This window comes from Ornithorhynchus anatinus, chromosome 4, assembly GCF_004115215.2.
Source record: "Ornithorhynchus anatinus isolate Pmale09 chromosome 4, mOrnAna1.pri.v4, whole genome shotgun sequence".
Lineage (NCBI taxonomy): Eukaryota > Metazoa > Chordata > Mammalia > Monotremata > Ornithorhynchidae > Ornithorhynchus > Ornithorhynchus anatinus.
In genome coordinates, this window is record NC_041731.1 from 103,407,957 (window position 1) to 103,434,212 (window position 26,256).

At 43.5% G+C, this 26,256-nt stretch overlaps 1 protein-coding gene and 2 non-coding genes across 5 annotated transcripts in view; 2 read left to right on the top strand and 1 right to left on the bottom strand.

Annotated features, from left to right (window-relative positions):
* Window positions 1-26,256, top strand: part of MCOLN2 (mucolipin TRP cation channel 2) — a 69,378-nt gene that overhangs the window by 20,621 nt on the left and 22,501 nt on the right. For 2 of the 3 annotated variants that reach the window (XM_029064109.2, XM_039911883.1), the window contains exons 3-8: window positions 8,025-8,198; window positions 9,799-9,952; window positions 11,558-11,645; window positions 11,742-11,838; window positions 12,306-12,405; window positions 24,048-24,160. In XM_029064109.2, the coding sequence (XP_028919942.1) occupies window positions 8,025-8,198; window positions 9,799-9,952; window positions 11,558-11,645; window positions 11,742-11,838; window positions 12,306-12,405; window positions 24,048-24,160 (726 nt within the window). The remainder of the gene's footprint in view (window positions 1-8,024; window positions 8,199-9,798; window positions 9,953-11,557; window positions 11,646-11,741; window positions 11,839-12,305; window positions 12,406-24,047; window positions 24,161-26,256) is intronic. The other variant, XM_029064111.2, reaches the window with a different exon arrangement.
* On the bottom strand, window positions 175-312 carry LOC114811685. Its single transcript, XR_003759381.1, has one exon. It is a non-coding gene; the product is annotated as a small nucleolar RNA SNORA7 (small nucleolar RNA).
* Window positions 4,008-4,145, top strand: LOC114811612. The gene has a single exon (XR_003759308.1). It is a non-coding gene; the product is annotated as a small nucleolar RNA SNORA7 (small nucleolar RNA).

The following is a 26,256-nucleotide window of genomic DNA, read 5'->3' on the forward strand; positions in this document are numbered from 1 at the left end:
GCATCTCTCCCAGAACACCCCATCTCCATCTGCATCATTCTGGTAGTGTATCCCTAGAGTTTTCTTGGTAAATATATGGAAGTGGTTTACCATTGCCTCCTTCTGTGCAGTCAACTTGAGTCTCCACTCTCTACTCTCTCCCATGCTGCCACTGAGCAACACTGGTTAGTTTTGACTTGTAGCAGATTTCCTTCTACTTGCTAGCCACTGGCCAAGCTAGGAATGGAATAGGTAGGCCTCTGCTTTACTCTCCCTCCCATAGCTGAGACTGGTAGAGTACTGGAAACTCTCCAGGTGCCATCCTCAGAGAACACTGGGGTTGATACAAGATAATCGGGTTGGACACAGTCTCTGTCCCATCCTACATGGGGCTCACAGTCTTATTTTCCATTTTGCAGATGAGGTAATTGAGGCACAGAAGTGAAGTGACTTTCCCAAGGTCACATAGCAGACATGCCGGAGCCTGGATTAGAACCCAGGTCCTCTGACTGCCAGGCCTTTGCTCTTTCCACAAGGCTACATGGCTCCCCCTTCTTATCTGACAAACCACTACTTACCCTACTAAAATCAAATTTCTAGGAAGCCTTTCCTGACTAACTTCTGATTTCCCCATCCCATTCTTCATCCTGTCAACCTATTTGGCTGTGTACTCGTTAAGCACTTTGATATTCACCCCATCCCCACAGCTCTTATGTACATATCCTTATCCCAGCTCTTCCACTTGACAGCTGTTTGACTGTGGGCAGGTCACTTAACTTCTCTGTGTCTCAGTTCCTTCATCTGTAAAATGGGGATTAAGACTGTGAGCCCCACGTGGGACAACCTGATTTCCCTGTATCTACCCCAGCGCTTAGAACAGTGCTCTGCACATAGTAAGCGCTTAACAAATAGCAACATTATTATTATTATACTCTGCTCCTTCCCTTAGCAGTAATGTATTTTAATGTCTTTCTCCCCAGCTAGTTTGTAAGCCCCGTGACAGCAGGGATCATGTTTACCAACTCTATTGTATTATACTCTCCTAAGCACATAGAACAATGTTCTACACAGGGTAAATGCTCAAAAAATACTATTGATTAGTTGAATTGCTGTCAGAAAATCAATTCCCTCCCTGCCTCCTCTTCCTCTTGCACCATTTCATTCCTGCTCTGGCTCGTTCTAGACTATCGTGGCCCTTCCTGGCCAGTCTCCCCTGTCTACGATTTTGTTAAAGCCAGTGATGCCACGTGGAGAAGCAGGCCTTCCCAGCTCCTGCCCGTCTTCAGCAGCAGACAGAGTGGTCACCAATAATAATAATGATGTTGGTATTTGTTAAGTGCTTACTATGTGCAGAGCACTGTTTTAAGCACTGGGGTAGATAGATACAGGGTAATCAGGTTGTCCCACATGAGGCTCACAATCCCCATTTTACAGATGAGGTAACTGAGGCACAGAGAAGTGAGGCTTGCCCATCGTCACACAGCTGACAAATGGCAGAGCCGGGATTCGAAACCATGACCTCTGACTCCCAAGCCCGGTCTCTTTCCACTGAGCTATGCTGCTCCTCCCAATGTGGGAGGGGTGGTGGGACAGGGGAGGGTTTGGCATGGTTAAGCCCAGGTACCAATTAGCTGCTGATGGAGGAAAGGGAGAAAGAGGGCCATGGGATGTCAGCCACCCTGGAGGGGAGGCAACAAACCCTAGTGGGAAAAGCATGAGATGGGAGTCAGAAAATTGAGGTTCTGATTCCAGTTCTTCCATCCACCTGCAATGTGACATGCCCACTTTTTTTTAATGGTTTTTTTAAGCATTTTACTATATGCCGGGCACTGTTCTAAGCGCTGGGGTAGATACAAGGTAATCAGGATGGCTTCAGTCCCTGTCTCACCTGGGGCTCACAGTCTTAATCCCCATTTTACAGATGGGGGAACTCTGAGGCACAGAGAAGTGTGACTTGCCCAAGGTCACACAGCAGACAAGTGGTGAAACCGAGGTTAGATCCCAGGTCCTTCTGACTCCCAGGCCCACACTATATTCCCTAAGCCAAGTAGCTTTGCCTGTTTCTTTATCTACCAGCCTAATGTGGGCCAAGGACTGTTTTTAATCAGATTATTTTATTTCTGGGCCTGAGTCGAGCACAGTGCCTTGCACATAATAAGCACTAAATAAATACTATTATCATTTGGAGTAGTGATTAATCAATGTACAAGACCCAAGACTTGGTTAAATGGTGGTAATCAACTTTTCCATTAGGTCTGGATTGGGAGGGGAAGCATGTTCTAATCACTTAGATTATTAACCAAAAATACCTTTCTTCCAGCATACTCCAGGAGAGGAATTTCTGTGCAGTTGTTACTTGACTCTTCCTTTGCTCCCTGTCTAATGTTTTCTTTATTCAGTCAGCTAATGTAGTGTATTCAATTAATGGGATTAAGCAGTGAACCCAAATCCTCCTCTGAAAATCATTTACCAGTTTTCTATTGGTTTACCCATTCTCCATTGACGCAGTGTCAGTTTTCTGGTTTAGCTCAGGCAGTGGGAGCCAGGAACCCATGACAGACTTCGGCTCTACTGGTGGGCTTCCCTGAAAGGGCAAAAATTGCTTAGTGGACGACGGCCTGGTTCCTTTCTCTCTTGAATCCCTTCTCCCCAAATGATTTTTAACTTTTTTTATTATTATCAATTATAATAACTGGAATTTGTTAAGTACTGACTCTGTTCCAAACACTGTACTAAGCGCTGGGGTAGATACAAGTGGATTGGTCACAGCCCCTGTCTCAAATAGGGCTCATAGTCTTAACCCCATTTTCCAGAGGAGGTAATTGAGGCCCAGAGGATTCATTCATTCATTCATTCAATAGTATTTATTGAGCGCTTACTATGTGCAGAGCACTGTACTAAGCGCTTGGGATGAACAAGTCGGCAACAGATAGAGACAGTCCCTGCCGTTTGACGGGCTTACAGTCTAATCGGGGGAGACGGACAGACAAGAACAATGGCACTAAACAGCGTCAAGGGGAAGAACATCTCGTAAAAACCGATGGCAACTAAATAGAATCAAGGCGATGTACAATTCATTAACAAAATAAATAGGGTAACGAAAATATATACAGTTGAGCGGACGGGTACAGTGCTGTGGGGATGGGAAGGGAGAGGTGGAGGAGCAGAGGGAAAAGGGGAAAATGAGGCTTTAGCTGCGGAGAGGTAAAGGGGGGATGGCAGAGGGAGTAGAGGGGGAAGAGGAGCTCAGTCTGGGAAGGCCTCTTGGAGGAGGTGATTTTTAAGTAAGGTTTTGAAGAGGGAAAGAGAATCAGTTTGGCGGAGGTGAGGAGGGAGGGCGTTCCAGGACCGCGGGAGGACGTGACCCAGGGGTCGACGGCGGGATAGGCGAGACCGAGGGACGGCGAGGAGGTGGGCGGCAGAGGAGCGGAGCGTGCGGGGTGGGCGGTAGAAAGAGAGAAGGGAGGAGAGGTAGGAAGGGGCAAGGTGATGGAGAGCCTTGAAGCCTAGAGTGAGGAGTGAAGTGACTTGCCCCAGGTCACATAGACAGGCAGCAAAGTTAGGATTCGAGCCCATGTCCTCCTGACTCTCAGGCCTATGCTCTATCTACTAAGGCACACTGAGTTGGAGATGCATCAGAAACCTGCACAGTAGTTAGTGGATCAAGAGAGTGAAGGAGTCTTAGGTACACTTTCAGAAGTGAGAACGAATTTCCCTAAAGCATTCTGGAAATGAAAACAAGGTGCATTCAGGTTTCCCATCTGGAGCTGTTCGAAATGTACCACATACAGAAAAAAAAAAATATTGCTGTAGCTTTCAATAAACTTTTAATCGTTGATTCCCAGAGGGTTAAAATTGATTTTAAAAATACCATATGATCAATCTGTCAGTAGTTTTTACTGAGCTCTTATTCTGTCAGAAGCACTTGGGACAGTTCAGGAGTTAATAGACATGATCCCTGCCCTCAAGAAGTATATAATACAGTGGAGGAGACAGACTTTAAACTAAATTACAGGTAAGGGAAGTGACCCCTCTTAGGATGGCACCTGGAGAGTTTCCAGTATTCTACCAGTCTTGGCTATGGAAAGGAGAGTCAAGCAGAGGCCTGTCCATTCCATTCCTAGCTTGGGCAGTGGCTAGCGAGTGGAAGGCAATCTGCTACAAGTCAAAACTCACCTGTGCCGGGCAGCAGTGGCATGCGAGAGAGTCGAGGATGGAGACTCAAGTTGACTACGCAGAAGAAGGCAGTGGTAAACCTCTTCCGTATTTTGACCAAGAAAACTCTCTGGATCCACTACCGGCACGATTGCAGATGGAGGTGGGGCGTTCTGGGAGAGATGTGTCCGTGGAGCCACTATGGGTCGGGTAGAACCCGACAGCAGAAGACAAGACAAGAAGGCGGAAGCGGTGGGAATGGGCTGAAGACCCTAGGGCATGAGAAACAGCGTGATTCAACGGAAAGAGCCTGGGTTTGGGAGTCAGAAGTCACGGGTTCTAATCCCGCCTCCGCAACTTGTCAGCTGTGTGATCTTGATCAAGTCACTTCACTTCTGGGCCTCAGTTGCTTCATCTTTAAAATGGGGATTAAGACTGTGAGTCCCACGTGGGGCAACCTGATTACCTTGTATCCTCCCCAGCGCTTAGAACGGTGCTTGTCACATAGTAAGCGCTTAACAAATACCACTATTATTCCAGCGCTTAGAACAGTGCTTTACACATAGTAAGTGCTTAACAAATACCATTATTATGAATATTATATCTTGCTATCTTGATTACTATAAGAAGTTGTCTTCCTTTATCATTTGGAGCACTTTATATGGCTCCCCCTAAAGAGCATCATCATCTGAGCAATCTAGACTGTCATTCTTGGCCAATAGTGGTATTACATAGTAAATAGTGGTATATAAGCACTTACTATGTGCACTATGTGCCTAACATTGTACTAAACATGGGGATAATAATTATGGTATTTGTTAAGCACTTACTATATGCTCGGCAGTGTACTAAAAGCTGGGGTGGATGCAAGCAAATCGAGTTGGACACAGTCTCTGTCCCATATGGGGCTCATAGTCTCAATCCCCATTTTCCAGATGAGGTAACTGAGGCCCAGAGAAGTGAAGTGACTTGCTCAAGGTCACACAGCAAACAAGTAGCAGAGCCGGTATTAGCTGAGAGCTCTCTATCCACTATGCCATGTTGCTTCCAGATACAAGATAATCAGAATGGACACAGTCCTTGTCCCTTATGGGGCTTACAGTCTAAGTAGCAGGAAGAACAGGTATTTAATCCCCATTTTGCAGATGAGGAAGCTGAGACCCAGAGGTGTTTAGTGACATGTCCAAGGTCACCTAGCAGGCAAGTGGTGGAGCCATGATTAGAGCCCAGGACCTCCAACTCTCAAACCTGTGCTTTTTCCACTAAGCCAAGCCGCTTCCCCAGTAAGCTCAGACACAGGGAAGTTAAGTGATTTACTCAAGGCGACACAGTAGTTGAGTGGCAGAAACAGGATTAGGAGCCACGGCCTCTGACTCCCAGGCTTGTGCATTGTGGCGTAATGGATAGAGCACAGACCTGGGAGAAGGTCATGGGTTCTAATACTGGCTCCATCACTTGTCTGCTATGTGACTTGGGCAAGTCACTTAACTTCTCTATGCCTCAGTTATCTCATCTGTAAAATGGGGATTGAGACTGTGAGCCCCACATGGGACTTGTCCAACTGATTTGCTGTACCCACCCCAGTGCTTAGTATAGTGCCTGGCAAATAGTAAGGACTTAAATACCATAATGAATTATTATCATGAATGTGTGTGTGTGTGTGTGTTGCAGGAAAAAGGGAGTGGTTCGGGTAGAGAAAATTCCTGAGAAGAAACTTCTAAAATGTAGAAAATACACAGTTATTCAGTACAGTGCTCATTGCACAATCGGATAGAGGACTGATAAGGAATAGTCTTTTTTTAGTGGTTTTTCTTAAGCGCTTACTATGTGCCAAGCACAGTTCTAAGTGCTGGGGTAGATACAAAGTAATGAGGTTGTCCCTCATGGGGTTCACAGTCTTAATCCCCATTTTACAGATGAGGTAACTGAGGCACAGAGAAGTGAAGTGGCGGAGCCGAGATTAGAACCCACGACCTCTGACTCCCAAGCCTGGGCTCTTGCCACTAAGCCACGTTGCTTCTCACATCTTCTTCCAACGTGAGTTAGAGTAGGTAGAATTCACATTCTATCTCCCCAAGTAGAGATCGGCTGTTGGCAGGAACAACTGTTCACGTGGGTGTGGGGGCCTTCTGGAATGCTGGGATGATGCTACCCAACCTCTCCCTCGGCATCCCGCAGCTGCCCACCAGCCTTCCCGGACTCTACCATATTGTGAGCCGCTTTGGGTTTTTCGCACTTGATGCTGCTGTTAATAATGCAGAAGATAACACTGAATGTTGTTGAAAAAGAACACACAATACACAGTCTAGGAATTTCTTTCCAAAAAGGTCAGCCATAATCCATTTTTGTCATCTACTCATTCATTCCCCTGCATTGATAGCTACTATAATGTAATTTTTCTGCAACAAAAGGCTCTTCAGGAATTGAGCGATAACACTGTAGCAGAACAGGGTGAGTCGTCCCCTTTGAGTTTCCTGCTGCCCCTTTAATGCACAAACTCCTATCCGGGATACATATCAAATGACTGGCTTATAATATTGCCATTTTCCCTTTTTGAAAAGTACTTAGATGAAGGTATGTAGGTTCAACAGTCATGTATTTTGATCACTGAAATTATAACGCTGTCTCATTGAATCGTATTCATTGAGCACTTACTATATAGAAAGCACTTTGCTAAGTGCTTGGGAGAGGGCAATATAACAGACACAATCCCTGCCTACAACAAGCTTACAGCAGCGTGGCTCAGTGGAAAGAGCCCAGGCTTGGGAGTCAGAGATCATGGGTTCTAATTCCGGTTTCGCCGCTTGCCAGCTGTGTGACCCTGGGCAAGTCACTTAACTTCTCTTTGACTCAGTTCCCTCATCTGTAAAATGGGGATGAAGACTGTGAGCCCTGTGTGGGACATCCTGATTACCTTGTATCTACCCCAGTGCTTAGAACAGTGCTTGGCGCAGAGTAAGCGCTTAACAAATACCAACATTATTATAAAGGTGTTAATTCCTTTCTTAGCTAGATCTGTATGGTGAAATCCTTGGCATGTGGAGAAATGAGTCATCTTGGTTCCTTTATTCTGGGATTAAGCATGTAATATCTCTCATCAGGAAAATTTATCCCATATAATCAATTTTTAAAAGGAGCACCAAAAATATATATGTAAGCATAAATCTGGTTGGGAATGCAAATCTAATTATGCATCTCAAGAAAATGATTTACGTTTAAAGTTCTTCATGTTGATGACTTTTATTAGGAGGTTTATATACTTTAAAAATATTAATTGCTTTAGCTTTCAACAGCTGATTTAAACTGAGGTTTGATACATTAGGATATAATATCTAGAAATGTTTCATAACTTAATTGGGTCACATAGCAGTCATTCTCAGATAAATGTAATCTTTTGAAATAGAGGCAAGTTTGTTCTCCAGGTTGTTTCATAGTTATTTTTTCGTAGAGCCCAAACTCAAAGGCTTCTAAGAGAAATCAGAATGGGGGAATACAAGGGGAGGAGAGAAGAATAATTTAAATATACGAAGTGTACAGAAACTAAACATTTACATAAAATTTAAGCCTAAAAAAATCACTACACTCTTTCCCCTTAAATATATTTTTAGTCAATTATGTATTTTAGTGAAATGTTCTATCTCTACAGAGTTCACAATAATGTAAACATTATTTTAAAGTCAGAATCGGCTTTAAAGTTTAAATGGCGTGTTTAATTTCTATCACCTAAACTTAATGAAACACAGAGTTTAAAAATCATTTCAATTAATTTGAAAAATAAGGCATTATTGGCTACACCCCAAGGCATTTATAATGTGTGCTGCATGTGAGGAAACATTTAAGAAACCATCAGTTGTTTTAATTATGATATGTTAATTTAACTTTTCTCTTAGCTTGTCCTTTTTGGTTTGAATAACCAGCTGGTGGTTTCTTTCAAAGAAGATAACACTGTTGCTTTTAAGCACTTATTTCTGAAAAACTATTCCGGCGTGGATGAAGATGACTATAGTTGCAGTGTATATACCCAGAAGGATGTCTATGACAGCATTTTTTTTGCTATTCATCAGGTGAGCATTTTGGGATCTTTGTCAGGATAACAAATGCCATTCCCTACTTTTTGTATAGTATCTTCTTTGTAGGAAACCAAATCTACTTATTTTCCCCTTCTACTCCTCACAAGAAGTCTGTTAAGGAAAGAGCAAGTGCATATTACTGTACCCATTTTTCAGATATAAGTGATGTAGGGTTGTTTAAAGTTTGTTCCAGCTGTGGAATAATTCTATCAGAATGAAATGTAATTAGTCAAAATCAACTCAGGAGGTTTGTCACTTCCTTTAATTATGTATGAGAGGCTTTCATTCTGTGAACCATAGTCTCATACATAATAACCCTCAATTTTTTAAATTATAAAATGAGTTTTAAAACCCCGATTAAAAATTAGTGGTCTTTTTTCTCCAGTTAAATTGTCCAAGCAAAAGGATGTATATTTTGACTTTTTAATCATACTTCCAGGCATTTCCAGATGTAAGAATATTGTGACTTCTGCAATACCCTGAGATTGTTGCACTAATCTTAGGATATTTTTATTTTGCATACTGTTTTTATGGGGAGTTTGAAATATAATATAGCTCAATCTACTTTAAAAATATTCTATAAATATATTTCAGAGTAGATTAAAACATGAATACATTGTAGAAAACAACCCGTTTCTCTTTTTCAGACTTTTGATTCTCTATCTGTTGAATAGTATCTCCTCTCTCCCTCCCTCTCATTTTGAAATTGTTTTTCCAATTTGGCTGACATTTTTCTCCCAGTGTTAGCTGAAAGTGCATTTTTTTCAGCTCCTTAAGAATGGGTGCCAGAAGAGGTATTAGTTCTGTCATCTTTTGAAAACTGGTGCTAAATCTGAAACAAATTTTTAGTGATAAAATTCATAAAGTTCTAGCATAAGCAAGAGTCAAGTATGAGTGGTCTGTCCAGGGTAGGAGGGGGAAGGAAGGGAAGAATCTGAGAGGAATCTTTACACCTTTTTGCTTCCATTGCCCTATAATAGTAGTATTAATAATAATAATAATAATAATTGGAGCATTTGTTAAGCACTCACTATGTGTTAAGCACTGCACTAAGAGTTGTGGTAGATACAAGATTATTAGGTCTCACATGGGGCCTACATTTTAAGTAGAAGGGAGGAGTATTGAATCCCCATTTTGAAGATGAGGGACCTGAGGCACAGAAAAGTGACTGCCCAAGGTCACACAATAGGTAAGTGGCAGAGGCAGGATTAGAACCCAGATCCTCTGACTTCCAGGTCTGGGCTCTTTCCACAAGGCCACGGCAGGCTGTGTGATATGGAGTTATTTCCCAGCTTCTGAAAACAGTTATTGGACATTTTCAGGTCTGCAAAGCATTACGGGGTAGCCAGTAGAGTGTGGGTTGCAATTGCTTGTATCCGTCCCAGCCTTAGTACAGTGCTTGGCACATAGTAAGAGCTTCACAAATACCACAGTTATTATTGTTACTATTAATGATATGTGTAGCTGTAAATGGAAGTAAAATCAAAGCATTACTCTGTCTGGAATTGAGCAAATTCCAGTACTTCCCCTGCTTAACAAAACTACTTTGTTGCTCTCTAACTTTGACCGTTGGATGGGTATTTTGTTCCAACAGTATCATCGGCTAAAGAACATATCCCTGGGTACACTTGGTTATGAAGAGAATGAAGATAATAGAATTGGCTTAAAAGTCTGTAAACAACATTACAAGAAAGGAACAATGCTTTCTTCCAATGACACTCTGAATATAGACAGCGACATAGACATAGGTAATGATCTTCTAAAAAGTCAAAGCCATTGTAATAGTGTTCACTATGGTTCCAGAAAAAGCCGTTCAAGTAGGTGACTGAAATGCAGTAATTAGCTATTTAGCAAAGACTAACCCATTTGATGCTTTTAAAAAATATTCACCTAGAAAAGACTTTTGCTGGGAAATCCAAGATCCAGTAAGATTGGAGAAAGGTGAAATATCTGCTGATCTCTGAGATTCAGACTGCTTTAATAATGTTGATATTAAGCGCTTACTATGTGCAGAGCACTGTTCTAAGCGCTGGGGTAGATACAAGGTAATCAGGTTGCCCCACGTGAGGCTCACAGTTAATCCCCATTTTACAGATGAGGTAACTGAGGCCCAGAGAAGTTAAGTGACTTGCCCACAGTCACACAGCTGACAAGTGGCAGAGCCGGGATTCAAGCCCATGACCTCTGACTCCCAAGCCCAGGGTCTTTCCACGGAGCCACGCTGCTTTGAAGGGGGAGAGAGTAATTGTTTGTCAGATTTGAGGAGGGAGGGCGTTCTAGGCCATAGGCAAGACGCGGACGAGTGGTCAGCAGTGAGGTAAGCAAGAACGAGGCACAGTAAAAAGGTTAGCAAATGTGTGCAGTTTCACATTTCCTCCTGCCTACAGTACATCTCTCCCTGGATGCCCCGCTGATACCTCAAACTAAATGTATCTAAAACAGAACTCATCTTCCCACCCACACCTTGTCCTCCCACATCTTTCCCATCACTGTGGACCACTCTCTTCTCTATCTCACAAGCCCGTAACCTTAACCTTCTCTGCAACTCATCTCTGTCATTCAACCACATATTCACTCTGTCACCAAATCCTGTCATTTCTACCTTCACAACGTGGCTACAATCTGCCCTTTCCTCATCATCCAAACTATTAATACACTGATCCAAACACTTATTGTATCCCACCTTGACTACTGCATCAGCCTCCTTGTTGACCCCCCCCAGCCTCCTCTCTCTCCATACTCCAATCCATATCCTACTCTGCTGCCTGGGTCATTTTTCTATAAAAATGTTCAGTCCATGTCTCCCCACTCCTCAAGAACCTCCAGTGATTGCCCATCCATCTCCTCTTCAAACAGAAACTCCTTAACACCAGCTTGAAAGCACTCAATCACCTCTCCCCTTCCTACCTTACTTCACTGATTTTCTATTACAACACAGCCTGCACACTTTACTCCTCTAATGCTTGCACTTGAATCTACACCCATTATTCCATTCTATGCTTTGCTGCTCTCAGAACAGCAACATCTCAATTTGGCAAAGATAATATCTGGATTCTGAAAATAAAAATAGGAAAAATCAGGAAGTTGCTAATTCTTGCCCGGGCAATTTTCCATCTATAAACAAATCATCCTTCACATTTCCATGTTGAATCTTTTTTTTTTTTAACAATTCCTCCCCCCCTTTTTTTTAAAGTACAACAAAAATCAAATGAGGAATTCCTGCCTCCTTGGCTAGAAGAATATTGCTTCCTTTCTCTAAGAGTTGTTTCCTGTCCTGGAAGTGAGATACCAGCTAATGTTGGCCTATCCCTAACTTTGACTCTCCCATTTCCCCCCCGTCTCTGTTGCTACAGATTGCATTCACCTAGATCTACAAACGCTCTCAAACAAGAACTCCCAGGATTGGATGAATTCATCATTTTTTAGCCTGGAATTTTATCGGTAAATCTATTTTAAAAACTTTCTCCCCCATGAAGGATTAAAGTCATTTGGAGCTTTATATAACAGGTTCATTACTCAGCAATATTTTTTATTTAGGCTCTTACAAGTTGAAATCTCCTTTAACCTCGAAGGTATTGACCTACAGTCAATTCATGCCCGTGAATTACCAGATTGTTATGCCTTTCAGAATACTGTAAGTGAAATTATGATTTTATTTTTTTCTACACTGACTTTTGGTAATGCTTTTAATGCTTTTCCCCTTGTTCTGAGCAACCCAATGTAAAAACCATTTTGAATAAAAGGTCGTGTTTTATTTTAGCGGCGTATATTTTAGCAATCCACTGTCTCTAATGAGTTTAGTTTTGGAAATCCTGTAAATATTCCCTGTTTTTCTAGTGGTTAAAAATGATAGTGTAAGGAAAAATTGCCAAATCACTTTTCCTGTGATCCCAATTAGGTCACCAAAATGAAAAGTCACAACTGTAAATGGGATTTGGTTAATATGTATTTATCCCAGTGAACTAAATAAATAGTCAAAATGTAATTGTCCTTAAGTCAGCAAACTGATTTTGATGTCCCAAATTTTCAACCAGATAGCCTTGATTCTGTCGATCATGCTTCTCACTCGGTGGTAAATTTTCCTCACATTTCTCTCTTCAGATCACCTTTGACAATAAAGCACACAGCGGTAAAATCAAAATCTATTTCGATAGCGATGCCAACATTCAAGAATGCAAGGACTGGCGTATATCTGGATCTAGTAAGTATGACATGTATGCACCCACCGTATTTATACAAGTTGATTATTTCAACGAGGTCTTGGTGTTTAGATTTGGTTCTTTTGATTAAAGTATGGTTTCAGTAGCCCATTAGTAGCATGTTTCGAAGTGTATGTGAATGCCTTAAATTCCTAATATTTAATAAATCAGCCAATTAGTTTTTTTTATTAATCTCTAGTAATTGTTAGTCATAGAGGTGGCTACAACCATTTTAATGCATTGGATCTGTGAAGCAAGATTAGGTTGAAAAGTTGACTGACAAGACCAGGTATAGAACTAATATGTAAGAACCCTAAATGTTTAGTAGCTTCCAACTTTGCCAAGCAGCATGGCCTAGTGGCAAGAGCATGGGCTTGGGAGTCAGAGGACGTGGGTTCTAATTCTGGCTCCGCCACTTGTCTGCTGTGTGAACTCGGGCAAGTCACTTCACTTTTCTGTGTCTGTGACCTCATCTGTAAAATGAGGATTAAGACTGCGAGCCCCACGTGGGACAACTTGATTATTCATTCAATCGTATTTGTATTATCTTGTATCTACCCCAGTGCTTAGAACAGTGCTTGGCACATAGTAAGTGCTCAACAAATACCATCATTATTATTAAACTCTGTGTTGCTTCTGCATATTGTTTGTGAAAAGAGCATAAGCTTGATCGAGCTCTCTGAGATATCTGGATTCTTAAAATAAAAATGGGAAAAATCAGATAGTAGTTAATTCTCACCTGAGCAATTTTCCTTCTATAAACAAATCATACCATGTTTCCATATTGAGAAACAAATCTCAGGAAACAGAATTCAAACAAGAGACATGTTGGCCAATACTTTTCCACTTTTGCTGCTTTAAGAAACATTCAAATGTACACAAAGACAAGTCTGATCAGTGACTCCAGTTTTATGTGATGGAAACAGTGGCCCTGATTCTTCCCTGTGGTGACTCTTTTATGCATTCTAATAAATATCAATATTTGAAATTCCTTTCCTTTTTATAAGTTCACCCCCACCTACTCTGTGAGGCCCATATAGGGCGGAGACTTATGTCCTACCTGAGTAATTCATATCTACCCCGGAACTTAAACAGTGCTTCACATATAGAAAGCACTTAGCAAATACCGTAATTGTATATTCCATTGCTCAACTCAGGTTCCTTATTCTCTTTACTGCCATTCTAATTCAATCCTTCCTATTTGATGGAAATTGTCTGAGGGCGATATTTTCCCTTCCCCAGTAGTTTGACCTAAAGGGATCCAATTGCTAAATAGATTACCACGTAACCAAGAAACGTCTCCACTTCATTAGGGATGTTTCATGACCCTGTACACACCGTCACAGTACCCTCGAAGAGGGAACATGACTCCAGCCTCTCGACCGGCACAGATGGAGTCTTGAAGAGCCGGCAACAACACTGGATTGCCCTCCTCAAGACACCATCTATCACTGAAGATGAGGCTTTTCAAAAACCTAGAAATCATTCCCCTCATCAAATATACCACCAATCATGGTACCATTCCTACACTCAACAACTCTGAAATCTCACTCTCTGAACACAACCCTTCTAATCTGCCATCTCAGCCACACATACAAGTTCCCCACAAAATTGTTCCTTTCCCCACACAGACAACTCTCGTTTCCAATAATAATAATAATAATAATTGTGGTATTTAAGTGCTTACTGTGTGCCAAGTACTGTTCTAAGCACTGTGGTACAAGAAGGTAAGCATGACTTAGTGTCTAGAGCATGAGCCTGGGAGTCAGAGGTCATGGATTCTAATCCTGGCTCTGCCACTTATCAGCTGTGTGACTTTGAACCAGTCACTTAACTTCTCTGTGCCTCAGTTAACTCATCTGTAAAATGGGGATTAAGACTGTGACCCCAACCTGGGACAATCTGATTACCTTGTATCTACTCCAGACCTTAGAACAGGGCTTGGCACATAGTAAGTACTTAACAAATACCAACATTATTATTATTATGGGTTCTAATCCTGACTCTGCCAGTTGTCTGTTGTGTGACTTTGGACACGTCACTTCGCTTCTCTTGGCCTCAGTTACCTCATCCATCAATTGGGAATGGAGACCATGAGCCCCATGTGGGACAGGGACTATGTCCAACCCGATTTGCTTGTATCCACCCGAGCATTTAGTCCAGTGCCTGTCACATAGTAAGAGCTTAATGAATGCCATAATTATCATTAATTATTATTATTATCCTGCCTTATTCCATCCTCCTCTGCTTCCTGACTGTGGCCAGGACTGGCAGGCAGTTAACAGTAGGCAGAACAGGTGACGACAGGAAGGACAAGAGGGAAAGGGGGAAAAACTGCATCGGCTAGCCTCCAGAAGGTGGATGTTGTGGGTGTCAGGATTTGCGGTGGGGCTATTGAGGTGCCAATCATTTTTCTGTCCTCCTCCTACTAGAAACAGTGATTGTTGCTAACAGCTTGAGCCAGAATCATGTAAGGCCTTGGTTTAAAAAAAAAAAAAAAATGTTGGGTAAGTGGGTAGGGTGGAAGCGGACTGAAGGGAAGGCATTTTGGGGAATATGGGGATATTTCTAGGAGTACCTAGGAATAGGGCAGGGGAAGATGACAAGGAAAGTGGAACACCAGTGAAGGATAGACAGGATAATTTTGACTCACCTGGTAGGGCTTAGTTGATGATAATGGCATTTATGTTGCATTATTATGCGTCAAGCTCAGTTCTAAGCACTGGAGTAGATACAAACTAATCAGGTTGGACACAGTCCCTGTCCCACATGAGGCTCACAGTCTTAATCCCCATTTTCCAGATGAGGAAACAGGGCCAGAGTAGTACAGCTCCTTGCCCAAAGTCACATAACAGACAAGTGGCAGAGCTAGAATTCTGACTTCCAGGCCTGTGCTTTACCCGCTAGGCTGTGCTGCTTTGGTTGTCCTGTCAAGTTTGGGCCAGTGACATGAAAAGAACAAACTCCATCCAAGGCAGTGGAAAACTGAATCCTACAATCTAACAGTTCACAATACATTCACTCATTCAGTCGCATTTATTGAGCAGTTACTGTGTGCGGAACACTGCACTAAGCACTTGGGAGAGTGCAATACAGCAGACACATCCCCTGCCCTTTGGGGCAAGTCACTTAGCTTCTCTGCACCTCAGTTACCTCATCTGTTAAATGGGGATTAAGACTATGAGCCCCATGTGGGACAACCTGATTACCTTGTATCTAACCCAGTGCTTAGAACAGGGTTTAGCACAAAGTAAGCGCTAAACAAATACCATCATCATCATCACAACGAGCTTAAACTCTAGAGGGTGGCTATGTATACTGCCCTCTTTCGAATGCCCATTATGATCTCTGAAAACTTTCATTTTTTTCTAGTCCATTTAGAAGCCACCCACGATAAGACGTAACAGTGAGAAGTGAGCTAACCCAATCACTACTGTTCATATTGAGTTATTTAAACTGGAAAATGTGTCCAATATGTAGCTCTTTTAATCCTCAGAGCCATTATTTTCTCTAAATGGCACACGCTTTTTCTATGCAGAGCTTTCCAACATAACTGTGACACTTGTGAAGTCCTTTCTCTCTGCCAATACAGCCACGTATTCAAGGAGTATCCCGGGGCTTGTTCCCACAGATCTGCTTATTCCTCTCCGTTCAAAGCTTCATCTGCTGCTCCAAGCACTTATCATATTCCCACCTCCCGGACTGCTTCTGGTCTCTCCCCTCTCCAGTTCACACTGCTCTCTGCTGCCCACGTCGTTTTTCTAAAACACTGTTCTACACATGTCTTCCCTATTCCCCCGAAACTTCTCGACTTTTAAAGCGTTCAACCAGCTGTCACCCCACCACTTGTCACTTGGTGAACTTTTGTGATTCTGAGGATCGCCTCCCCTAAAGTCAAGGATGACTTGAAGTCCCCAAAAATTAATCAATTGTATTTATTGAGCACTTACTGTGTGCAGAGTAGTATATTAAGTGCTTGGGAGACTACAATATAACCAAGCTGGAAAGACACATCCCATGCCCTCAATGTGTTAGTAGCCATGTATATGGAATAGAAGCATTGTGGTCTAGTGCAAAGGCCTGGGAGTCAGAGGATTTGGAGGTCTGGGAGCCTGCGGATTTGGGTTCTAATTTTGGTTCTGGTAGTCTGCTGTGGGACCTTGGGTAAGTCACGTAACTTCTCTGTGCCTCAGTGCCTCAGTTACTTTATCTGTAAAATGGAGATTGACTGTAAACCCCATGTGTTGCAGGCACTCTGTCCAATCTGATCACCTTGAGCCTTGTGGAGAAGCAGGGTGGCTCAGTGGAAAGAGCCCGGACTTGGGAGTCAGAGGTCATGGGTTCAAATTCCGGCTCTGCCACTTGTCACCTGGGTGACTGTGGGCAAGTCACTTCACTTCTGTGTGCCTCAGTTCCCTCATCTGTAAAATGGGGATTAAGACTGTGAGCCTCACGTGGGACAACCTGATTACCGTGTATCTACCCCAGCGCTTAGAACAATGCCCTGCACATAGTAAGCGCTTAACAAATACCAACATTATTATTATTATTATCACCCAGCACTCGGTACAGTGCCTGGCATATAGTAAGCACATAAAAATTGTCATAAAAAATAGGGAGCTTTCAGACCATTTGTATGGAAATTAAAATGTCGTTACCACTTCCTTTGAGAGGCTTGTTTGCTTCAGTGCTCTTGTCCGTGCCCTCTCTGAGAAAAGGGGTGATTTGACAACCAGCTGGAGCCAAAGCCTTGGCCTCAAAGTGATAATACTGCTGTTTGTTAAGCGCTTACTATGTGCCAAGCACTGCAGGGAGTGCTGGGGTAGATAAAAGATAATCTGGTCTTACGTGGGACTCGCAGTGTAATAGGTAGTGGTCCCCCTTTTTGCAGATGAGAGAACTGAGGCACAGAGAAGGTAAGTGACTTGCCCAAGGTCACATATCAGATATATGGCAGAACGGATTATAACCCAGGTCCTCTGATTCCTAAACCCGTCCTCTACCCGCTAGACCACACTGCTTCCACAAAAGCCAAATAATAATAATATTAATTGTGGTATTTGTTAAGCGCTTCCAATGTGCCAGGCACTGTACAAAGCACTGGGGTAGATACAAGATAATTGGGTTGGACACAGTCCCTGTCCCAAACAGAGCTCACTGTCTTAATCCCCATTTGACAGATTCGTTCATTCAGTCGTATTTATTGAGCGCTTATTGTGTGCAGAGCATTGTCCTAAGCACTTGGGAAGTACAATTCAGCAACAGATAGAGACAATCCCTGCCCACAATGGGCTCCCGGTCTAGATGAGGTAACAGAGGCCCAGAGAAGTGAAGTGACTAGCCTAGGTTCCTACAGCGGACAAGTGGCAGTGATAAGAAGCCTCCGACTCCCAGGCCCGTGCTCGGTGCGCTAGGCCCCTCTGCTTCTCACAAATCTGAAAGAGCTGCTAATCCAGCGAGGTCCATTAGCACCAACTCATTCGTTCGACTCCCTTCTCCCCGACTCTAATAATAATAATGATAATAATGCTGGTATTTGTTAAGCGTTTACTATGTGCAGAGCACTGTTCTAAGCGCTGGGGGAGATACCGGGTCATCAGGTCGTCCCACTTAAGGCTCACAATCTTCATCCCCATTTGACAGATGAGGTCACTGAGGCCCAGAGAAGTGAAGTGACTTGCCCACAGTCACACAGCTGCCAAGTGGCAGAGCCGGGATTCAAACCCATGACCTCTGGCTCCCAAGCCCGGGCTCTTTCCACTGATCTACGCTGCTTCTCCTAAGCGCAGAGAAGCGCGTAAGTAAAGCCGTCTTGTCTTCTGCTGTCGAGTCTTTTCCGATCCATTTCTTTCCGACCCGTAGCGACTCCGTGGACGCATCTCTCGGCTCTCAGCCTATTGCTCCCTCTTGTGACCACCAATAATGAGCAGAAATTTGCTTGCTGGTCATCAATCGGTAGTAGTTATTGAAGATGGATTGAGTGCTGAGCACTATACTAATCGCATGGAAGAGCTCGTAGACGTGGTCCCTGCCCTCAAGAGGTTTACCGTCTAGCAGGGAGACAAGCCCTAAAATAATTGACATTAATTCGAGTGAAGTTGTGAGAACTGAAGTGCTTAGGTGGTGCAGAAGGGCTGATGTGAAAGGTGAGGGTAATAATAATAATAATGTTGGTATCTGTTAAGCGTTTACTATGTGCAGAGCACTGTTCTAAGCGCTGGGGTAGATACAGGGTAATCAGGTTGTCCCATGTGAGGCTCACAGTTAATCCCCATTTTACAGATGAAATAACGGAGGCACAGAGAAGTGAAGTGACTTGCCCACAGTCACCCAGGTGACAAGTGGCAGATCTGGGATTCGAACCCATGACTTCCGACTCCCAAGCCCGGGTTCTTTCCACTGAGCCACCCTGCTTCTCCGATAAGGAGGAAAGAGTATAGATTAATCAGGAAGCCCTCTCAGAGGAGGTGAGATTTCAGAAAAGCCTTGGAGATGAGATCTATGGTCTGTCTGAGGTGAAGGGGAGGGAACTCGGGCAGTGGGGAGAAATCGGTGAGTGGTATTTGAGCGCTTACTGTGTGCAGAGCACTGTACAATGCACTTGGGAGGGTAGAGAAGCAGCGTGGCTCAGTGGAAAGAGCACGGGCTTTGGAGTCAGAGGTCACGGGTTCGAATCCCGGCTCGGCCACTCGTCAGCTGTGTGACTGTGGGCAAGTCACTTAACTTCTCGGTGCCTCAGTTACCTCATCTGTAAAATGGGGATTAAGACTGTGAGCCCCACGTGGGACAACCTGATTCCCTTGTGTCTACCACAGCGCTTAGAACAGTGCTCGGCACATAGTAAGTGCTTAACAAATACCGACATTATTATTATTATTATTACAGTATAACGGAGTTGGGGGGCACGTTCCCTGCCCACAGTGAGGGTGGAGGGTGTGAACTAGAGGCCCAGCGAGTAAGTTAACTTGAGGGGAAAGAAAAGTGGGAGCTGGGGTGCAGTGGGAGAAGAGAATGGAGAAATAGAGGGGAGAAAAATAATGTTGCATTAAAACCAGTGGTCAGGAAACTTTTCTTGCACCTAGTATAGTATAATAGTAATACAACTATCACAGTATGGTGTAGTGGATAGAGCACGGGCCTAGGAGTCACAAGGATCTGGGTTCTAATCCTGGCTCTGCCATGTGTGCTGTATGACCTTGGGCAAGTCACTTAACTTCTCTGGGCCGCAGATCCCTCATCTGTAAAATGGAAATTACGACAGTGAACCCCAAGTGAGACAGGGACTCTGTCCAACCTGATTAACTTGTATCTACTCCAGCACTTAGAACAGTGCTTGGCACATAGTAAGTGCTTAACAAATACCATCATTATTACTATATCCATTATTATTATTATTCCTCCTTAGGGGTGAAACGCTCCATTGGTCTGGGAGAGAGGGAGGCGCACTGGAAAGAGCCCGGGCTTGGAAGTCAGAGGTCATGAGTTCGAATCCCAGCTCTGCCACTTGTCAGCTGTGTGACTCTGGGCAAGTCAATTAACTTCTCTGTGCCTCAGTTACAGAGATGGGATTAGAACCCGTGACATTCTATTCTAGGTCTTCTCCACTTCTCGCTTTTCACTCACTTATCCTGGGCGATAGGGCACGGGCCTGGGAGTCTGAAGGGCCTGAGTTCTAATCCCGGCTCTGCCACGTCTGCTGAGTGATGTTGGGCAGGCACTTCACTTCTCTGTGCCTCAGTTTCCTCATCTGTAGAATGGCGATTGAGACTGTGAGACCCACGTGGGACAGGGACGGTGTCCAACCTGATTAACTTGTAGTTACCCCAGTATTTGGCTTAACAAATACTATTATTATTATTATCATTATTATCCATACTGCTTCAATTCCCACCTCTACGAGCATGACTCCCAAACCCCTTCCTGTAGCCCTGACCTCTCACCTGGCCTGCAATGTCTCCAGGATATCTTCATCAGTTCGTCAGAGGTATTTACTGAGCGCTTACTGTATGCGAAGCACTCTACTAAGTGCTTGGGAAAGTATAATATAACAATATTGCAGACACATTCATTTATTCAGCTGCATTTATTGAGGACTTACTCTATGCAGAGCACTGTACTGAGCGCTTGGAAAGTACAGTACAGCAATAAACTGTAAACTCTAAACTCTCCTGTACTCTAAACCGTTCCCTAAATTGTAAGCTCAACGTGGGCAGTGAATGTGTCTTTTTATTGTCATATTGCACTCTTCCAAGTGTTTAGTACAGTGGGGCTCACAGTCATTAATTCCCATTTTACAGATGAGGGAACTGAGGCCCAGAGAAGCGAAGTGACTAGCCCAAGGTCACACAGCAGACAAGTGGCCGAGCCGGGATTAGCACCCATGACCTCCAGATTCCCAGGCTCATGCGCCGAATGAAGGAATGAACATTCCCTGCCCACAGCGAGCTTGGATGTTTTGCCAGCACCTCAAACTCAACATTCAAAAATCCTTATCTCTTCCCTTAAACCCACCCCACTCCTAACTTTCCCACCTCAGTCGACAGCACTGCCATCCTAACCTTCTAGCTGTCTCGGCTTTCCTGCCTCCGTCTCCTCATTCATGCCGTTCCCCCGGCTTGGAGCCTCCTCCTTCCCCCACATCAGATCACAGCTTTCACCAAATTCAAATCCCTCCTTAAAATTCCACCTCCTCCATTAATTTTCCAGTATCCCATCCCTCCAACCAACACTAGTGGTTATGACCGTCTCTACACTCTCCTTGGTAATAATGATGATTACGATGATAATTGATGTGGGATTTAAGTGCTTACTATGTGCCAAGCACTGTACTAAGCGCTGGGGTAGATACAAGATAATCAGGCCCCACATGGGACTCATGGTCCAAGTTGGCATGAAACAGGTATCGAATCCCCATTTTTGCAGATGAGGAAACTGAAAACCATAGAAGTTAAGTGACTTACCCAAGGTCCCACAGCAGGAATGTAGTGGAGCCGGGATTAGAACCCAGGTCCTGGAGAAGCAGCATGGCTTACTGGATAGAGCATGGACCTGGGAGTCAGAAGGACCTGGGTTCCAATCCTGGCTCCACCACATGTCTACTGTGTGACTTCGGGCAAATCACTTCACTTCTCTGTGCTTCAGTTCCCTCATCTGTAAATGGGGATTAAGGTTGTGAACCCCATGTGGAACGGGACTTTGTCCAACCTGATGAGCTTGTATCTACCCCAGTGCTTAGTACAGTGCCTGGCACCTAGTAAGCACTCAACACATACCCTAAAAAGGGCCCTCTACCGCTTAACCCCATACTTTTTCCACTAGGCCATGCTGCTTAGTATTCACAGGGTATGTGTCCACTTGATTTATTTCTTTTTGACCTCTCCAGCTGTAAATATTTTTAGGTTTGTCTCCCCCATTAGAGCGTGAGCTTCTTGTGGGTGAGGATCAAGTCACTTGATGTTTCTGCTCTTTCCGAGGAGATGGTACCTTGCATCGCACTGAGTGGGCGCTCAATAAAGACGGCTACTATTATGCTGCTACTCAGCTTCTGAGCCTCAAAGCAGGGAACAGGCCTTCAATGGGATAGATTCCCTGAGGGGTGTTAAAAGCCACCTCAAAGCTTTATCCGGCCAGACTGGCTGAGGGCCCTTGAAATGTCTCTGGAGTTTAGGGACTCCAGGTTAGGGAACTCACCCCAAGCCAGTTTGGGGTGTTAATAATAATGTTGGTATTTGTTAAGCGCTTACTATGTGCAGAGCACTGTTCTAAGCGCCGGATAGATACAGAGTAATCAGATTGCCCCACGTGAGGCTCACAGTCTTAATCCCCATTTTACAGATGAGGGAACTGAGGCACAGAGAAGTTAAGTGACTTGCCCACAGTCACACAGCTGACAAGCGGTGGAGCCTGGATTCGAACCCATGACCTCTGACTCTAAAGCCCATGCTCTTTCCACTGAGCCACGCTGGGTGTTGTGCTCAGGAATCCCAAAACTGAAGCCAGAGCATTTCTAGCACCATCCATAGATCAATCCATTCAATCCATCTGTCACTGGTATATATTTCCTCTCTCCGCCCTCCCTCTGTGTCAGCTGTCCACTTCAACTGTATATATTTTCATTACCCTGTTTATTTTGTTAATGAGATGTACATCACCTTGATTCTATTTATCAAGAATATGGGAAGCAGCGTGGCTCAGTGGAAAGAGCCCGATCTTGGGAGTCAGAAGTCGTGGGTTCGAATCCCGGCTCCACCACTTGTCAGCTGTGTGACTGTGGGCAAGTCACTTCACTTCTCGGGGCCTCAGTTCCCTCATCTGTAAAATGGGGATTAACTGTGAGCCTCACGTGGGACAACTTGATTACCCTGTAGCTACCTCAGCGCTTAGAACACTGCTGTGCACATAGTAAGTGCTTAACAAATACCAGCATTATTATTATTTATTTGCTATTGTTTTAATGAGATGTTCATCCCCTCAATTCTATTTATTGCTATTGTTCTTGTCTGTCCATCTCCCCCGATTAGACTGTAAGCCCGTCATAGGGCAGGGACTGTCTCTATCTGTTACCGATTTGTACATTCTAAGCGCTTAGTATAGTGCTCTGCACATAGTAAGCGCTCAATAAATACTAATGAATGAATGAATGAATGAATGAATGGGCTGTGTATCCTTTAAGTACTTTGATTCTCACCCCAGCCCCATGGTACTTAATAATAATAATAATGATGATGATGGTATTTGTTAAGCATTACAATGCGCCCGGCTCTGCCACTTGTCAGCTGGGTGACTGTGGGCAAGTCACTTAACTTCTCTGTGCCTCACTTACCTCATCTGTAAAATGGGCATTGAGATTGTGAGCCTCACGTGGGACAACCTGATGGCCCTGTATCTAACCCAGCGCTTAAAACAGTGCTCTGCACATAGTAAGTGCTTAACAAATACCAACATTATACTAAGTGCTGCGGTGGATACAAACTGCTCAGGTTGAACACAGTCCTAAGCCTGTGAGCCCCACTTGGGACAGGGACTGTGTCTAACCCGATTTGCTTTTTATCCACCCCAGCGCTTAGTACAGTGCCTGGCACAAAGGCACTCAACAAAAACCACAGCTACAGACTTAGTCCCCATTTTACAGAGGAGGTGACTTAGTCCCAGAGAAGTGAAGTGACTTGCCCAAGGTCACACAGCGGACACGTCGTGGCGTCTGGATAAGAATCCACGTCCTTCTGACTCCCAGGCTCATGATGTCTCCACTGAGCCAAGTAACTATAACTCTAGAATCTATAACATGGTTAGTAATAATAACAGTGGTATTTGTTAAGTGCTTACTATGTGCCAAGCACTGTTCTAAGCGCTGAGGTAGATACAGGCTAATCAGGTTGTACCACGTGGGGCTCACAGTTCTAATCTCCATTTTACAGATGAGGTAACTGAGGCACAGAGAAGTTAAGTGTCTTGCCCAAGGTCACACAGCAGACCGTAACATTATATTGATTCAATGTAACTTGGTTTATAACTTTTCAGATTATTGAAGAAAATTCAATATAATTATATAAGTATATGAGTAATATAAGTATAAGTAAGTATATAAGTAATAGGCAAAAAAAAACCCCAAATCTTAATTTTTTGGCTTTTTTTCCTCCTGTAGTTCAGAAGAACACTCAGTATGTTCTGGTGTTTGATGCATTTGTCATTTTAAGTTGCTTCACTTCTCTGATTCTCTGCTCGAGATCCATTGTTCTTGCTCTGAGATTGCAAAAAGTAAGTGCTTACATTTTTTCATTTCCTTTTAAATTTCTTCAATATGCCTGACACAAGTAATATATGGCTTAGTTCAGGGCTCTGCACATAGTAAGTGTTCAATATATACCACTGATTGATCAGCGTTCCATCATGCCCACCACTCCAGAGTTTAAGTCCTTAGAGTAAGATTCCTTGATGTGTGAAATGTGAGAGTGTGTGCGCTATAACCAGTCTGAAGTGTAGGAGATAAATTGTACCTATTGACAAGTGAGACATTTTCAAGTAATCACACATAATAATAATAATTATGGCATTTGTTAAGTGCTTCCTATGTGCAGAGCACTGTTCTAAGCACTGGTTTAGATACAGGATAATCAGATTGTCCCACATGGGGCTCACATTTTTTTTTAATCCCCATTTTTACAGATGAGGTAACTGAGGCACAGGGAAGTTAAGTGACTTGCCCAAGGTCACACAGCAGACAAGTGGCAGAGCCAGGATTAGAATCCGCTACCTCTGACTCTCAAGCCCGTGCTCTTTCCACCGAGCCACGCTGCTTCTCCTTTTCTTAAGTTCATTCAATCATGGTACGATACTGAAATAAACAGACACATTCTCTGTCCACAATGAACTTACAGTCTAGAGAGGGGAAGACAGACATCAATACATCTAAATATGAATGAAAACAGTCACTGCTGCTCTGGCAAAAGACTGAACATTTTAAATGTTTCCCGACTCAAACTTACTTTTGCCTCTTAGAAGTAGCTGAAAGATTTGAGTAGGAGTGAATTTTACCCTTTTTTTAAAAAAAAGTCACATGTTCTCATTACTGTATCATCAGTGATTTTTTATTCTATCAATCAGTGGCATTTATTGAGCCCTTACAGTGTGCAAAGCATAGTAACACCCGGGAAAGCACATCGCAGCAGTTAGCGGACATGTTCCCTTCCCACAACGAGCTCACAGTCTAGAGGAGGAGACACATATTAATATAAATGATTTATAATATACAATTTATAGATATATGCATAAGCACTGTGGGGTTGAGGGGTGAGGCAGATTTCAAGTGCCCAAAGGTCACGGATCCAAGTGCAGTTTATTGAGCGCTTACTCTGTGCAAAGCACTGTACTGAGCTCTTGAGCACTGTATTAAGCATTTATTACTGTAGTAAATAAACCAGAAATTTGAGGCTAGAAATTCGGGCTCCAGCTATATCATAGCTGGATCAACAACACTTACTTCATTTCATAGCTCCACTGACAGTTTATGGCGATTTTCCGTGCTCTCTGGTAGCCCAAGAAACTTCCTGGGTTTTCTCTGGCCTGCCAGTGGTCACAAACGGAGGAAATATCAATCAATCAATCAGTGCTATTTACTGGGTGCTTACTGTACTGTAGTAAGAGCTGGGGAGTGTACAATTCAACAGAATTAGCAGGCAGGTTCCCTGCCCATAATGAGCTTGCAGTCTAGAGGACCGGTCGTAAGTGAGGAATCGATGTGCTTTTGGTTTGCAGAGAATGGGAAGAGATCAGGAAATCAAAGCTAAGGGGAGGAGGGAGAGCAGGGAAAGATTCTTGGTTATCAGTATGGTGGTAATTAGTAATAATGATTGTGGTACTTAAGCACTTACATTGTACAATGTAAGAGAAGCAGCATGGTTTAGTGAAAAGAACCTGGGCTTGGAAGTCAGAAGATGTGGATTCTAATCCTAGCTCTGCCACTTGTCTGCTTTGTGACCTTGGGCAAGCCAATTAATTTCTCTGTGCCTCAGTTACCTTATTTATAAAATGCAGATTAAGACTGTGAGCCCCACGTGGGATAACCTGATTAGCTTGTATCTACCCCAGGGCTTAGAACAGTGCTTGGTGCATAATAAGTGCTTAACAAATACCAAAATGATTATTGTTACCAAGCACTGTACTAAGTATAACAGACCACCAGCCTCCCCATGTTCAAAGCCCTCGTAAAATCATATCTCCTCCAAGACATCTTCCCTGACTAACCTCTCATTTCCCCACTCAATTCTGCATCCCCTATGCAGTTGGGTCCATAACTCTTAAATACTTTGATACTCACCCCTCTCTGTCTGTGGTATTTATTGAGCACTACTTGA